The sequence below is a fragment of the Trifolium pratense genome, linkage group LG2, assembly GCF_020283565.1.
Source record: "Trifolium pratense cultivar HEN17-A07 linkage group LG2, ARS_RC_1.1, whole genome shotgun sequence".
Lineage (NCBI taxonomy): Eukaryota > Viridiplantae > Streptophyta > Magnoliopsida > Fabales > Fabaceae > Trifolium > Trifolium pratense.
The window spans coordinates 4,896,623-4,912,160 of NC_060060.1; the positions used below are offsets into that span (position 1 = coordinate 4,896,623).

Below are 15,538 nucleotides of genomic sequence, written 5' to 3' on the forward strand. Positions count from 1 at the left end.
TTAAATTTGATATTCAATTTAAGGATGGACTAATTTTAGAAGACCAATTTTGCCGCTACTTGCAAAGAGGGGTTCTTTATTCTAACTTTTAAGTCTTGTTGCTTATTCATTTTCTAAATTTCTTTTATATATATAAATATTTGATTTGTAACAAAATGAAGTATTTGATAACGCAAAAGTGTATCCATGTTAAGTCATTTTAAGAAAAAAATTTATATAAAATTATAAGTCACTTTACATTACCAATGAAACATTTAAAACAATCTTTCTTATTATACCCTTAACTATTTATTACTCTGTATTCTTTTAATTCTCCCATTTATCTTTCCTATATCATTAATGAAGAACAATTTTGTAAACTAACTCATAATTTATCTTCTCCTTACAACATTAACTAAATTTCTTAATTTGTATGATTTGACCAAAATGACTTACATTGTGGTACATAATGAGTATATATAATAGTTAAGGGTCCTTTTTTATTTATATAATCATTGTATTTACTACTCCCTCCGGTCCTTTTTATAAGGAACACTTAGGGCAAACAATTTGGTCCTTTTTATAAAAAACTTTGACCAATTTTCAAATGTTTTAAATGTTCAATTTCACTTATGCCTTTATTTTTTATGAGAGAGAATTTAAAAATAAGTAAGTTAGTTGAATAAAGAGTAATTAAATAAGGGTATGCATGGAATAAATTTAAATTTATAAGAGTATTAAATGAAAATAACTATGTTAAATGTGTTTCATTGGTCTGTGTGATTTTTTCAAAGTGTTCCTTATTAAAAGGACCAAAGGAAGTATTTTCATCATTCTAATCGGAACTTAGCCTCTTTATTCTCTCTATATTTTCTCTTTCTACATAAATCTCTATTGTTAATAACGATATTAAAGAAAAGAACTTAGTTGATGCGTAAAGAACTTAGTTGACTTAGAGATTTTGTTTTCCGCTGTTTTTTTGAATTGGTAAAGTACTATTTGTACTTATCCGACAATTGTTGATCGAAGTTTTGTTTCATTTTTTTATATCAATATATTCATATTTTGCTTGGCTGTTCAAAGTTCAAACAAAGAAAAACATATGCAAGCTTTGTGTGGTACAACGGATTCCATTCTTGCCTCCTTGGTCAAAATCTAAATAGGTCGGCTTCTATTCACATCATTTTTATCATTTTTTATTTATTTATATTCTCGTTTTATATAAATCTCTGACGTTAACATGATATCAAAGAATTTGATTGATATGTAAGATTTGTGTTGTGCGATTTTCATCCTTGGTCACAATCTAAATAGGTCGACTTCTTTATTGATGTTGTGGATATATTGTTGGAGAAGATTCAGATCCTAATCTAAATAGGTCGATTTCTTTGCCGATGATGTGGATGTGTTGTTTTATCTTTACTTGTTTCTCATTGGTTAGTCAACATATGAAGCTTGAAATGTTGAATCATTATTATGCCATATCTTGCATCATTGAATGATTTGCGTTGTGTTTGCCAAAAAATGGGTCCACCCACATCTTTTTGGCAACAAAATAAATTGGTGAAGATGTATTTGCAATGCATTATTAGAACTTGTTTGCAATGTATATAATTTTGATTATTCACACAATTGAGTTTATACAAAGTGTGGTAAATGGCCTCTTATAGCCTTTAGAAGTTACAACTCCAATGCTAAGTAATTTGATCAAATTGTAGTGTCGTACTATAGGGTGTGCTTAATTACCTAATTAGATCAATTAAGATACCCTTAATGGCTTAAGGAAATCAAGTTGGGCAACTGATGGCTGTGCCTAAATCTTGGTCTTATCAAATACTACTACTATTTAAAAGTCAACATTGGTAGCCATTCTTCTAGACATGCTTTGATTTGTTTAATTTACATTTAAGATATTGTGTGTTCTAAGTGTAAGTTTTTCACAATTTATTTTTAAAAAGATTTTTTTATAAAGTGAAAAGAGCGAATATTATATATAAATTATTCTTAAACCCGTTAAAGAATATAAATTTTTTAAATGTATGAGAATGTAAAACAAAATAATCTATAAGAATATCTTCTTCTTTTTCTTTGCATCCCAAGAACTTTTTATTGAATAAAAGCCCCACTTCTTAAAATAAAAAAAACAGCAAATAAGCATTTGTTTTTCTTTTTTCTGCTACTCACCATCTTGCTCGATGGACTATCTCAGAACCTAATTGTTATTGGGCTTATAACTTTCCTTTGTGTATTATGAGCTATATCCAAAAAGATATTGAGGGTGTATCTTAATTTTGCTTCTTTAAAAAGAAAAGAAAATGGTAGTCTATAATTTAGTGTAGTACAAAGTTAATTAACAAATATATACTGATTAAAGTCATAAAATATTATTTAACCAAAAAAAGAAGTCATAAATATTATTAATTCAAAATGGGCTCTTTCAAGAGTTAGCTTTAGGTCCATATAATGGTTGGACCAGCCTTATAAGTAATCAATAGTAAAGCCAAGTTCTGAAGAAAAATATTTGGATAATTACTCTTCCCCCCACCCCCCTATATCTTTTATCCCCTCCAAACCAAGGCAAAAATAATTCGGGGAATAAATCCCGAAGTGGGTTTTTTAGTGCATTTTTTGCGTCACAAAAAGAAATGTGGGGCCGGTTGAGTAATTATCATTTTTAAAATTTAAAAGAAAAAACTTATTTTAAAAATTCTAAAAGAGATTAACTTTAATAAAACATGATAGATATTTTTTATACTATTAATACAAGTAAATAAGCTAACATATATAACTTACGTAAATAAATAAATTTTTATGTATCATTTTATTAAAGTAATTTATGAAAAAAAAACTTATGATAATATATTATCGATAACAAGAACTTATGAATTAACATAAAAATTTATTTATTTATATAAACTATTTTTCACAAACTAAAAAATAAATTAATCTATACGAGCCCTAAGAATAAATGAACCGGGCGGTAAAATGTAAATCACTAACACAAGAAAAATCTAAACAAAACTCTAACTAAAAATAAAAACAAAATAGGAATAAACTAAAATAAAATAAAATAAAATAAAGCCGAAAAAAAAAACTCTCCTCTTGTGATTGACGAATTTTTTTATGGATTCAACATAAGGAAGTAAAGAAAATTTCCCATCATCTACAGATGATTGAGTTTTGATTGCTATTGTCTTTTCTTTATTACTTTTGTTGTGAATTTGATTAAAATCACATGAATGAAAAATTTGATGTGTGGAACAAATAAATCAAGCAATTAAAATTAAGTGGAATAGAGATAATAATAATCCATAAGAAAGATAATCAGGCGAAGGAGAGAAAGAGAACAAGAAGAACACACAATAGTTTGTTTATCTAGTTCTATCCAAAAATTACCTACTCTGGACGAGAGAGCATCTCTCCATTAATAAAGTAACCTTACACAAGATTCCTAAAAGTGGGTTATAAGAATTAGCCTTCAAACCTAATTCTACCATTTTCTCGAATCTCTTCCCGTGGCCAAAAGACTCAATTTGATATAGTGTTTCCCAAGCCGAATCAAGGATAATTCATCCAACCTCTAGTAGAATTGTACCAAGAGAAATCCCCTTTTGTTTCTCTTTAAAATCATAATCTTTGTGGTGACAAATCTTAGTCCTCTCTTACTTCACTCTTATTTATCTAAGAATAAAACAACCTCTATTTATGGAAAAATATATGTCTTTAAAGTAGAAACCAATATGCTTTAAAAAGAAACAAAATCCAAGTCACAAACAAACAAACAAAATACAGTGCTGAAACCAACAAATGTGCACGTGATTGCGCCGTGTGCCTGAGCTAATGCGCCGCACGCCCATGACAGTCCTACACTGCTAATTCTGATATGACCTTTTGGAAAGCTGAGATTTCAAGGCATACTCAACAACATTGCTTTTAAATTGATGGTGATGTCAACTTCCAATCAACCATCTTGCTACGATCTCTTCGTCTTGAACTTCTATTCAGGACAACAGATTAAGATTAAGTCCAAGTCTCATTTGAACTTTGATCTTGACACCAACTTCCACTCTCTTCCAACAACCATTTCTAAACCCACAAGCTTCCCGGTTTGATTCTTCCTCTTGCATCCAACTGCCTTTCGTAGTCCCACAAGATTTATCTTCATCTGCAACCCTCGGAATGCCTCTCGCCCTCTAGCTCCACAAGCTGTTTCACCGTAACATCTTGTAACCCTTTGAGAATCCTTTTTTTTTTGAAGAAGCTAAATTAGCTCACTCAAATTGGCACCACAGAGAATCAAACCTGAGATGTTAAGGAGGAAGACACTCTCAGGTCTCAAGTCAATACCACCAGACCAACCCATAGTGGATTACCGTTTGAGAATCCTTTTGTAACGTTACTCTCTTTGATAGTGGAACGGATGATTGCTCTCTCCCCTAGTCGCAGGTCATCTTGGACCGAACTGAATAAATAATATTGTTCGTTTTTCTCTTATTCTTTTTCCTCTTTCATTTGTTTATTTTGTTTGGATTATTATTATCACTATTCCTCTTAATTTTAGTTGTCACTCTTTCGCTGCACACATCAAATTATTGGTGTGACCAGAAATTCACAACACTTTAATCGATAAAGAAAATTATTCTATTATAAAGATAATCTAATGCCTTATTAATTCAATTTTAAATACGATATATTCAATTTTGATGAGGATAGCTAAGAAACTGATCTCTTTCTTAATTAGTAAAAAACAACTAACTCAACAATTCACAGCAACAATTGCTAAATTTTATCAACATTCTCATGTAGTATATGAGTATTACTTTGAGGGATGTAGTATAGTTTTAACGAAAAAACAAAAATTTGACAAGGAGAGAAAATTAAAACAAATATCTCTTAATTTGAAATATTCCAACATGCTTTCAGCATTATTAGGAGATATTATAGTATAAAAACATTCATTGATCACTATCACCGTTCATCAAATTAAACAAAGTTTTGTGTAATTAGTACACTAAAATTGTGATGACCCTAAATCTTTATTGTGCCAAGAAGCCAAAGAACAATTATATGAGATATTCTATGATTCTTGATTTGTCAACATATCTATCTACTTTGATCATGCCAACTTGAATTTTGTGAATCCAAGAGGAGTGAATTCTTCCAACATTGTTTAAGGTACACATATTATATCTTTATTTTAACTTATAACAATCATTATTACAATTTCTTTAGTTAATTCACATTTCATAATAATAATTTCATCATTTCACATGTGTTTCTACACCTTATAAAAGATTAAATAAACAAGCTCATAATTAATTTGATTAGTGTGATGATGAGCATTGTGCAACACTTTTGTAAAAGAAAAAAAGTTATTATATGTATTTCAATTTTTGTTCTTTCCTTCTTCTTTTCTTAATTAATCTTTGAAATGTGGAGATATAAAGTGTTTATGATTTTCATGGAAAGATAGTGATGTAGATTTTTCAAGCATGGATACCCTTATACCAAAACTTTAGTGGTCAATGTTGGCATCAATCATACATACAAAGATGGTAGAATCAATCTATAGATTCTGATCCCTTTGAAAGAAAAAAAAAGATCCTATAAATTTAAAGAAAAATTCCAAAATGAGAACCTCCTTTTTGTTCTTGTTTAGTGGAAATTAAAGTTGTTGTAGCCATGAATTCCTTTATGAACATATATATCTTGATAAGACTCTTCACAATTATTTGATAAAAATCTTACTAGGAAGGCATCACTTTCTGTCCTCAAAAGCCTTCCCATTACACATTCCATTCATGTTGTTTTGCTTTGCTTAATAAGATATTACTTTGCTTCCTCTATCACTCTTTGCATCTTTAATGCCATTGTTAATGGCTAGAATTAGCCCAAACATAAGGCCAAACCATGCCATTACATTAGGTCCTCACCCCACTGCACTTATTGGAAAAAAAAATCCAAATCCCACATATATTAAAAATAATGTTTGAAATAAGTTTATAAAAAAATGACATTATTAATCTTACAAATCGATTTTGTAAGAACTAATTAAGATTAACATAAAATTTAATATGATAACAGAGTCTATGAATTCATCCCACCTAATTAAGTTTAAATTTGACTCAAAAAATATATATAATACTATATTGGAGTTTATCAATCAATGTCGTTGAGCACGATTATATTTACACATTAATTAAATCCCATAAAAAACCAAAATCCCATATAAAAAAAGAAAGATAAGATTTAAAATTAGTTTATAAAGAGTGGCACGTTGACAACTGTTGGACCATAAAGGGGAGACTCATATGATTGAATCAACACATTGGACATTAGACAACTTTACAATTGACTTTTGACACCACACTTTCACTCGAAACTTTAAGACATTAGGTTTATGGGTCATTTCACTTATAAAGTGTACTTAACTCTTCCAACTAGTGTGAACAATTGATATATCTCAACATCTCCTCTCATGTGTGAGAGTCCCTTCGTGTCCACAATCCATCAACACTAACTTATTGCTCTCCCAATCGGGCTCTGTTCGACCGTGAGAGAGAACCTTACTGGATTGAATCAACACATTGACATCCAAAATCACACTTTCATCCAAAACCTTAAAACATTAAATTTATGGACTCTCTCAGTTATAAAGTATCCCACCTTTATGACCTTGTCAACATTTTGATACTAATAAAAATTGCACATATGAGTTTCTTTCCTCTGCATTTAGTTCTCTCACGAAACATGTTATGTCCATATATGCATGGTATGATGTAAGATAATTTTGTTTCCTTTTTATGATTGTTTACTTTGTGTGTAGATAACACTACTCAAAGATTAAATGCACCATATATATAAATAAAGTATTTGCTTGTATACAATAGTATAGTTAGGAAAGAAAAAAAAGTTTGGATGATGCTTCTTTCTCTTTTATTTTTTGTTTTTTGTTTTTAAAGTTCTTTCTCTTTTATTTTGAATACACCTTTTGCTTTATAAAAATAAAAAAGAAGAAGCAATAGGACTAGTTGCGTAATTTTGTTTGTTGCTAATATGACATTATCAATTGGTTATAGGACTAGTCATTGTGTATCAAAAAAATGGGAAAATATGAAAATGGAAAACCATGTCATATACGTGTAGTTTAGGTATATATTCTATATTCTATAATTTGGTTGTAGTACGTGCATAAAGTGTAAATGGCGTGGAAGTAATAAAAAGCTAAGTAGTGATATGAATTTGGATAATTACAAGAATGTGTGATTTCATGTAGCCACGTTTTACGAATGTGAGTTTAAAATTGGCTTAGGAGAAAGGTGGATACAAATGAAATATAATTTTATGCAGTCACAAAGTATTGTAGTTTTGGATTTTGACGATTGAAAGAAAATTTAGAAGGTTGAAATTATTTTGAATATATATAAAATTAGCAAATGAACAATTCAATCATAAAGTTGATTCTAGTAGAGAGTATAAGGGATACTCCAAGTTTAATGAAGTGATGGACAAGATGGATTCCGTCTTTTTTTAACGGCGGTGTATATATGTTGGTGTTCCTGATCTTTGATACACTGAATGTTAATTGATCTGTTGAGATCTATAGGTTCATGGAGTTAGGTTTGTCTTCACTAACGTTCATCTATATCCATTTTCTTCATTAGATTCAAAATGACTCTGATATCCGTATTACTCTCTAGGGTTGACGCGAGACTGTTTGACTCAAAAGAGTTTTGAATGCTTGTTGTAATTTATCATATGTGAGTAGGATGACCTAATCATGTTAGCAGCCATGTAAGTGGACACATGGAAGAGTTATAACATATGTGGCAAACACTTACATTCATGATATTTAAAGAGAATATAAATAATTTTTTAAATAAAATATATATTTTATGATTAAATAAGTTTTTGGCCTTTAAAAATAAAACAATTTTTATTTTTTTTATAGAGAAATAAATTTTAATTTTAATTCCAAAATAAAAATGGAATATTTCTGTCTTCCCAAAATTGATGGTCGCTATCAAACGTTAGTTGGTTTAGTGGTGATTGACACTGAATTTAGTAGAGAGAATCACAATTCGATCCTCGTAACTACAATTGAGAGGGGACTTGAATCACTCATTCAAAATTGATTTATAAATTCCGACTGAAAGAATCTGAGAAATTTTTATTGCAGAAGAGTCGGACCCCTCATGATCACATTCCCTCAGAGTGTGACCTAAAACATGTACTTAGTGACCTTATCTTTGGGGCAAAAAGTAGAAAATATCAACTTAGTGACCTTACCTTTGCTCAAATACTCCCTCCGGTCCTTTTTATAAGAAACACTTTGGAATTTTTATTTGGTCCTTTTTATAAGAAACACTTTGACACAATTTCATTTGTACCCTTATTAAATACAATCAAATAATTCATTATAATGCTAGTGCATTAATTAGAGAAGTCTATTTCTCATGCTAGTCAAAGGTTAGTTTTGGAATATAACATAAAATGTTAGAATCATTAATGAGAAAATTTACCTTCCTTGGTCTGTGTGATTTTGTCAAAGTGTTTCTTATAATAAGGACCGGAGGGAGTAGTAGAAAACATCAACTATACACGTGGTAGTGGTAGGTTTAATATGCACATATTATGTCACCCACTATATATAACTCCCCACTTCAACTTCTTGTTATCATATAATCAATCAAAGTGGTATACATCTCACTGAAGCACCAACCTTAAAAAGAAAGTACACAAAGAAACCGTGATAATTTGTTCATTGGGTAGTTAGATAAAATATCAATTAAAATGTTACATTTATACTCATGATCATATATTTCTAATGTTTATTTATCTTCCCACATACTATCTTTCTAAGTATGTGTTCATGTTGTGATTGCTTGTGGAAATTGTGTGTCTGCGTGTGTTGCATGTTTGCCCGCAAGGGTTAGGTTGCCATGTCTTGCTCCTATAGTTGTAACGACAAAAAAGAATAAAATTAAAATAACGATAAAAGTTAGAGAAAAAAATAAAATTATTCATTAAATTTAGTATCTTTAACACTTAGTGATAAACAAAAAAAAACCATTAGGTTTGATTTAGTGGTGAAAAATTTGAATATTATGCATGAAGCCTTAGTTTCGATATCATTGCCAACATTGTAAACCAAAAAAACACTTAGTGATAAAATTAGAGATAAATTTTGCATTTTTTTGGTTTCTAAATTTTCATCTATATTTCAAAAAAAAAAATTATAATGACGATCACACGTTCAAACCTTGACAAAGAAGAAAAAAAATTAATCTATTAAGTTATTAATATTTCTATTAAAAAAAATATAGTGGTGGATCTTACTTCTTATTTTAATAGTTTAAAGTTTCTGCGAAAAAATTATTAAAAAATTATTATATATAATACAAAAAAAATGTATTTGTTTACTTATTTATTTACATTACGTGAAGTACAAAATCTCATTTTTCAATTTAAACATTATAAATACTCTACTACAAAAAATAGTCTCATAAAAACAAATCATGTCAATTATATCAAGGGTGTGATTGGAAAATAAAGGTATATTATATCTTAAATTTCTAAAATATCCAATGTTTTTGAAACATAATATAAACAATAGAACTATCAAAGTTTGGAATTTATTATTAAATAAAAAATCCAAAATTTTGGAATGCAGATAGTAGATGAATTGATCATATAGTATTGTGACTGGTCAACTCCAAAACTAGTTAAAAAAACATTAAAGATTGGATTAGAAAGGGATTTATTTTTGGCTAAACAAAGAGGGTCAAAAGCCAAAACAGGATTAGAAAGGCAATTTACTTGTGGTAAAAGGACAAAACATAAAGTTGATAATGGACACTACGATAGCACAAAGGCAACAACACCGAATCTTAATTAATTTATTTTTTATAGCTTGACCCATGCATTTTAATTTCCATTAAAAATTGCTTCAATATTTTAATTTCCATCTTAATTAATTTATCTTTATTTTATTAATAAAAGAAAAAAAATACATATACATAAACTGGGGAGACATAAACCTAACTCAATGAATCCACACGTATCGTATCATAGGACAATAAAACAAATCAACGGCAAAAATGGACCAAACGACCATAATAAATTGAGACATTTGATTATAATGAAACTCCAAAGTTTAGCAAACACGGTTCCTAATCGATCGATCTCTCCATGCGTAACTCAATTCTTCACATGATATTACCATGCAAGAGCATAAATCCAATTTCCAAACACATGAAATATACACATTCATACAATGTACACATGAAATATGAAAACATATGGATTCAAGTTCTTAACATTTATGTAATTATTACGCAACTCATTAATCTTAAATTTAGAAATGATTGACTTACGAACTCTAAATGGATGGCAATATAACCATGATTTATTCATCATACAAATAAACCATATTACGAGAATTAAAAAAAGTTGATATATTATAGTATTTGCGATTAAGAGAAGAGATAAAATTATTTCTTCTTCACATCATAATATTTATTGTTAGCTACAAAAGAAAAATATATGTCAGGTATTGTATTATGACTTAAGAGACAGAGATATTAATATCTCTAATGTTGTTCACAAATTCTAACTTAATCATTAATCAGTTAAAATGTCAAAAAATTTAGGTCAGTCCTGTGATTAAAATTTGAACTCCGACTTTTCTATTTATGCGTGTGTCAATTTATTATCGTTATTTCATCTATTTATAAAAAAATTATTATATTTTGAACATTACATTGAGATAAGTAGAATAAATCCGAATTCTTTAATTTGCCGTAATAATAGCACGCAGTCAATCTCGCTCATTAACTTGACAATCAGACGACTCAAAGTACATATTTTTTAAATCATCAAATTTAAACGATTTTAGTTAACGATTTAAATCAAACTGTCGAGATCAGTAACTGCGTGACACATGAATCTTGTTTCCAAGTGGAACAATATGTGGCAATCGACCTGTGTCAAGCATGCAATGGTACGTGTCTAAATGAGGCACAACTTTAGAGAGCTGATAGGTTTCACAGAATCCACATGATGCAATTCACATCTTTGAGTAACGCAATAATTATTATACAACCTACCATTTCTCAAACAGAAAGTGTCCTCTAATTAAGTACTGATCGTTAGTTGATTCAGTGGTAATTAACGTTGAACTTAGTAGGTAGAATTACGGTTTGATTCCCTGCAACTGTGATAAAAAGGACTGAAATCATTTAATGTCAGAACTAACTTCCAAACCAGATTAAACGGCCCAATAGACATAATACTAGTAGAAACAAAAAAGGAAAGAAAATAAAGTGTCCTCTAACTTTTTCATATTTATCTTATGACTAAGTAATCATAATCATAATAATAACAACAAAGTTAAAATTTAATAATAAAGCATTATCTTTATTTTTGTAACAGAAATGCATTTGTAACATATTTTTGGTCATGCTTTTTGGTATGTCATACAAAGTGAAAGTCTAGTGTTCCATTATGGTTGCTAAAGACAAATCATTCTTGCTATATATGTACTATACAATTTCTAATGCAATTTAAAGCCTAAACTTAAGGACTCAAATAAATTTGAAACAGAGTTGGTACTATTGGTATCTTCACAATAATTTGGTGAATATACCTCCTATATATTTTGTATAGTACCTTAAAAAAACCAAAACATAATCAATTGTGTTTTTGATTCTCTCTTTGCTTTGGCTCATTTAGTAAGTAAATTTCATATATAGTTCAGATTTGGATATTGATTGCTTCATTTTTCTAGAAGCATTTTGTGACTACTCATAATGGCTGGACAGAAAACCAAGAGGCTCAACAATTCATGCATTCTACTCATAGGTAAATTCTTTTGTGTATTTTTTATATAAGTTTATGTTTATCTTTGTAGTTGCATTTTCATGTTTCAACCTTATTATGGCTCAAGATTGAGCATAATGGTTTTTGTATTATTAAAGAATATATGCCTGGATGAGAAAAGGGAAGTATCATCATATTCATAAGTCACATAAATGATCTTGTCCTGTCTTTAACTTTATCTTAGTTTCTTTCTTAGATCTTGTCCTGTCTTTAACACAATGAGCCTCCATAGTCTTGCATAGGAATGTTTCCGCAAGTACAATCTCAATTACGATATTATGGTTTTTTATGTCTCTGCATCCTCAAACCGCTATTGAACGAATAAAGAATGTCTGCAGTTGAATTCAACCGTAAGACCCTGCAGTAAGGATTTTGCCTAAATGCAGGACGCTATAGTTGAATTCAACTGCAGATAATCTTAATCCTTATTAAATATGTGTCAGACTCATTTAGCTGCAATTCTCCTCAATATCTACACTCACAACACAACCGACTTTTATCGCGGTTTAAAGCCATAGAAGAGAGTCAAAGTCAAGAATCCAACCAAGATTCTATTGTTTTTTCATGCCCAATATTTTATCATAGGGGTAAAAATTAAATTTTTACATGTTTTTGGTGCACTTTGACAGCCATTGCAGGTATAGAGAGGTTTGCATTCAAAGGGGTAGCTTCAAATTTAGTAACTTATCTAACTGATGTTGTGGACTTAAGCAACTCATCTGCAGCAAAAATGGTTAATAGTTGGGTTGGTTTCACATCCATAATGCCATTGTTAGTGGCGCCTATTGCTGATGCTTATTGGGCTAAATATTCTACCATAATGTTATCATCTTTTCTCTATGTTATGGTGAGTCACCTTCCACAAATATATATACTTTCCCCCTTATAGAGATATAGTGAAGTTAGATAAAGAATTTTATGAAGGACTAAATTTAGATACAGTGCTTAAGTTATATCCTTTAATGAAAAAGTTGACATGTAAAAATTGATTTCAAACTTATACCGAAAATTGTCATATTTTATAATCAAAAGCAAGATCATTTCATTTTTTTTCTTTTCATAATGTATATTTGTTATAAAGCTTAACTCAAACTTTATGTGCAATGCAATGCTACTATACATGGCTGAAAATTTAGATGACCTACTTTATATATAGTATAGTATTAGCATTAGGAGATCCATTAAGTTTGTTGGAGTCTGAGTCATAACATAACCCCAATCATATTTAAGGATATATGTGACTAAAGTTTTCTAGTGTTTTGTGGTGTAATTGGAGGGCTCCAGTAGCAAATATAACAGTAATTTACTGTTTTGGAAGAGTTGAGAGAGATGACCCTTCTCAATCAATGAAACTACGGAGCACATACACTTCAGATTAAAGACATGTCCAAGCGTTTAACATGTGTCGGTGTTTGACACTAACACCTATAATTACATAAAGTCACTTTTATTTTCAAAACTTATTATAGGTGCATGTTCGGTATTGTTGAGAGTTTAATAAAATTAAAGCACACCACTATGATTTTATAAAAGCCGGACTTTGTAGCTTCAACAAAATCACAGTGCTATTGGAATTTTGTACAACCCACCGTGATACCAAACATGCACTTAATTGTTGGTGCTATGCAGCTTCATGGAAATAATACAAGTGAAAGTTGTTGCCAATATCTATACAGTATAATTAATAGATAAGGCAATGATGCCTGTATGATTATCAAAATCTATGTCTTACTTTACTTTGAAAAAAAAAAGTATTCCACTTATTTTTTAGGCTATTAAACAAAGCACCATATGCTGAAAGGATATCATAATTGGAAAAAGCCTTAAGTAAAATGAACTAAAGTTATTTAGCAATTATAAAGGCATGAAACCATGATTCTGATGTCATGATCTGTATATCAGTCCTATATAATAATTTATTCACACAAAGCATTTAGTAAACCCCTTTTTTAAGAGATTTTTTGAATTTTTGATGTTTTCATGCACATATTGTTGCTATCTTCCTATACATACAACAACAATGAAGTAAGTGCCTAGTGAACAAATGTCATAATGGAAATAAGCTGAAATTTTCTTTTGTATGTTCTTTATATAGGGACTTGCAGCATTGACAACAACGGCACTAGCAAGATCATGGCATAATAAAAACAGAACAATGTCTTCATCATTTCTTTCATTATCTCTCTATTTAATTTCATTAGGCCAAGGTGGATATAATCCGTCTCTGCAAGCTTTTGGAGCTGATCAACTTGGTGAAGATGAAGAATTACCTTGTAGTAACACAGATGATACAAGTAGCAAAAAAAAAGCACTTTTCTTCCAATGGTGGTATTTTGGTGTTTGTGCTGGAAGCCTAATGGGTGTAACAGTCATGTCTTACATCCAGGACACATTTGGTTGGGTCATAGGGTTTGCAATCCCTGCAATTTCAATGCTTCTTTCAATATTGATTTTCTCTAGTGGAAGATCTATATATTCATATAAACAACATGATGACGATGACGATATTCAAGATAAGAAACCTTTCATGAACATGTTTCAAAGTATAAAAGCATCTGCAATGAAATGCTTCCATTGTGAAATTACATTACCAAATGACAAGTCTGAAGTTGTTGAATTAGAGTAAGTTTCACTTTCATACACATAAAATTACATTTCCTAAATTATTATCGATAATTTACGGAAAAATACATCTTGCGGTTATTTAAGTTGTTTAATTGAACCAACTTAAAAGATTGTAGGGTGTATTTTACGTAGTTTATGCAAAAGAGTGAAGTGCTTACAGAAAAAACATTTATTTTTCTTGTGATACAGGCTTCAAGAGAGACCACTTTGTCGCGAAAACTGTGAAGGCATTAAGGTTTCTAAAATCAGCATGTGTCTGCTACCAAATATCAAGGTTATGATTAAGCTATTGCCAATATGGACAATGCTTCTCATGTTTGCAGTGATTTTCCAACAACCTGCAACATTTTTCACCAAACAAGGCATGACAATGCAGAGAAACATTGGTTCAAATTTCAAGATACCACCCGCCACACTCCAAAGTGCAATAACATTGTCGATAATACTATTGATGCCATTATACGACCGGATTTTCATACCGTTCGCCCAGCTGATAACACGACAGGAAAAAGGTATAAACGTAATGCAAAGGATGGGAATTGGAATGGTTCTATCAATCATAGCAATGGTTATTGCAGCACTAGTTGAAATGAAACGGCTTGCTATCGGACGCCAAATGAGAAGTGAAGGTTTGCAATCAGAAATAGTGCCGATAAGCATTTTCTGGTTGTTACCACAGTACATTCTTCTTGGTATTTCAGATATTTTCACAGTTGTTGGTATGCAAGAATTCTTTTATGGTGAAGTTCCAAAGAATATGAGAACAGTGGGAATTGCATTGTATACTAGTGTTTTTGGAGTTGGAAGCTTTGTGAGTGCGTTGATGATAACACTAGTTGAAGTATACACAAGTTCAAAAGGAACACCAAGTTGGTTTTCTGATGATATGGTTGAAGCACGTTTGGATAATTACTATTGGCTTCTAGCTTTGTTAAGTTCAATTAGCTTTTTGTTGTATACACTATTGTGTAAATATTACTATAGGAAGAGTAATCCAGATATTGAAAATTGAGGTTTTTTTTTCTTCTTTTTCTGATATAGTTTTCAAGTGTAA

General features: G+C 30.1%; 1 protein-coding gene across 1 annotated transcript; it reads left to right on the forward strand.

Annotated features, from left to right (window-relative positions):
- The first annotated feature begins 11,492 nt into the window (after positions 1-11,492).
- LOC123906487 (protein NRT1/ PTR FAMILY 5.8-like) lies at positions 11,493-15,538 on the forward strand. The gene is made up of 4 exons (XM_045956410.1): positions 11,493-11,841; positions 12,489-12,706; positions 13,955-14,481; positions 14,674-15,538. Exons 1-4 carry the CDS (start codon positions 11,790-11,792, stop codon positions 15,494-15,496), a joined length of 1,620 nt encoding a protein of 539 aa, XP_045812366.1. The 5' UTR covers positions 11,493-11,789; the 3' UTR covers positions 15,497-15,538.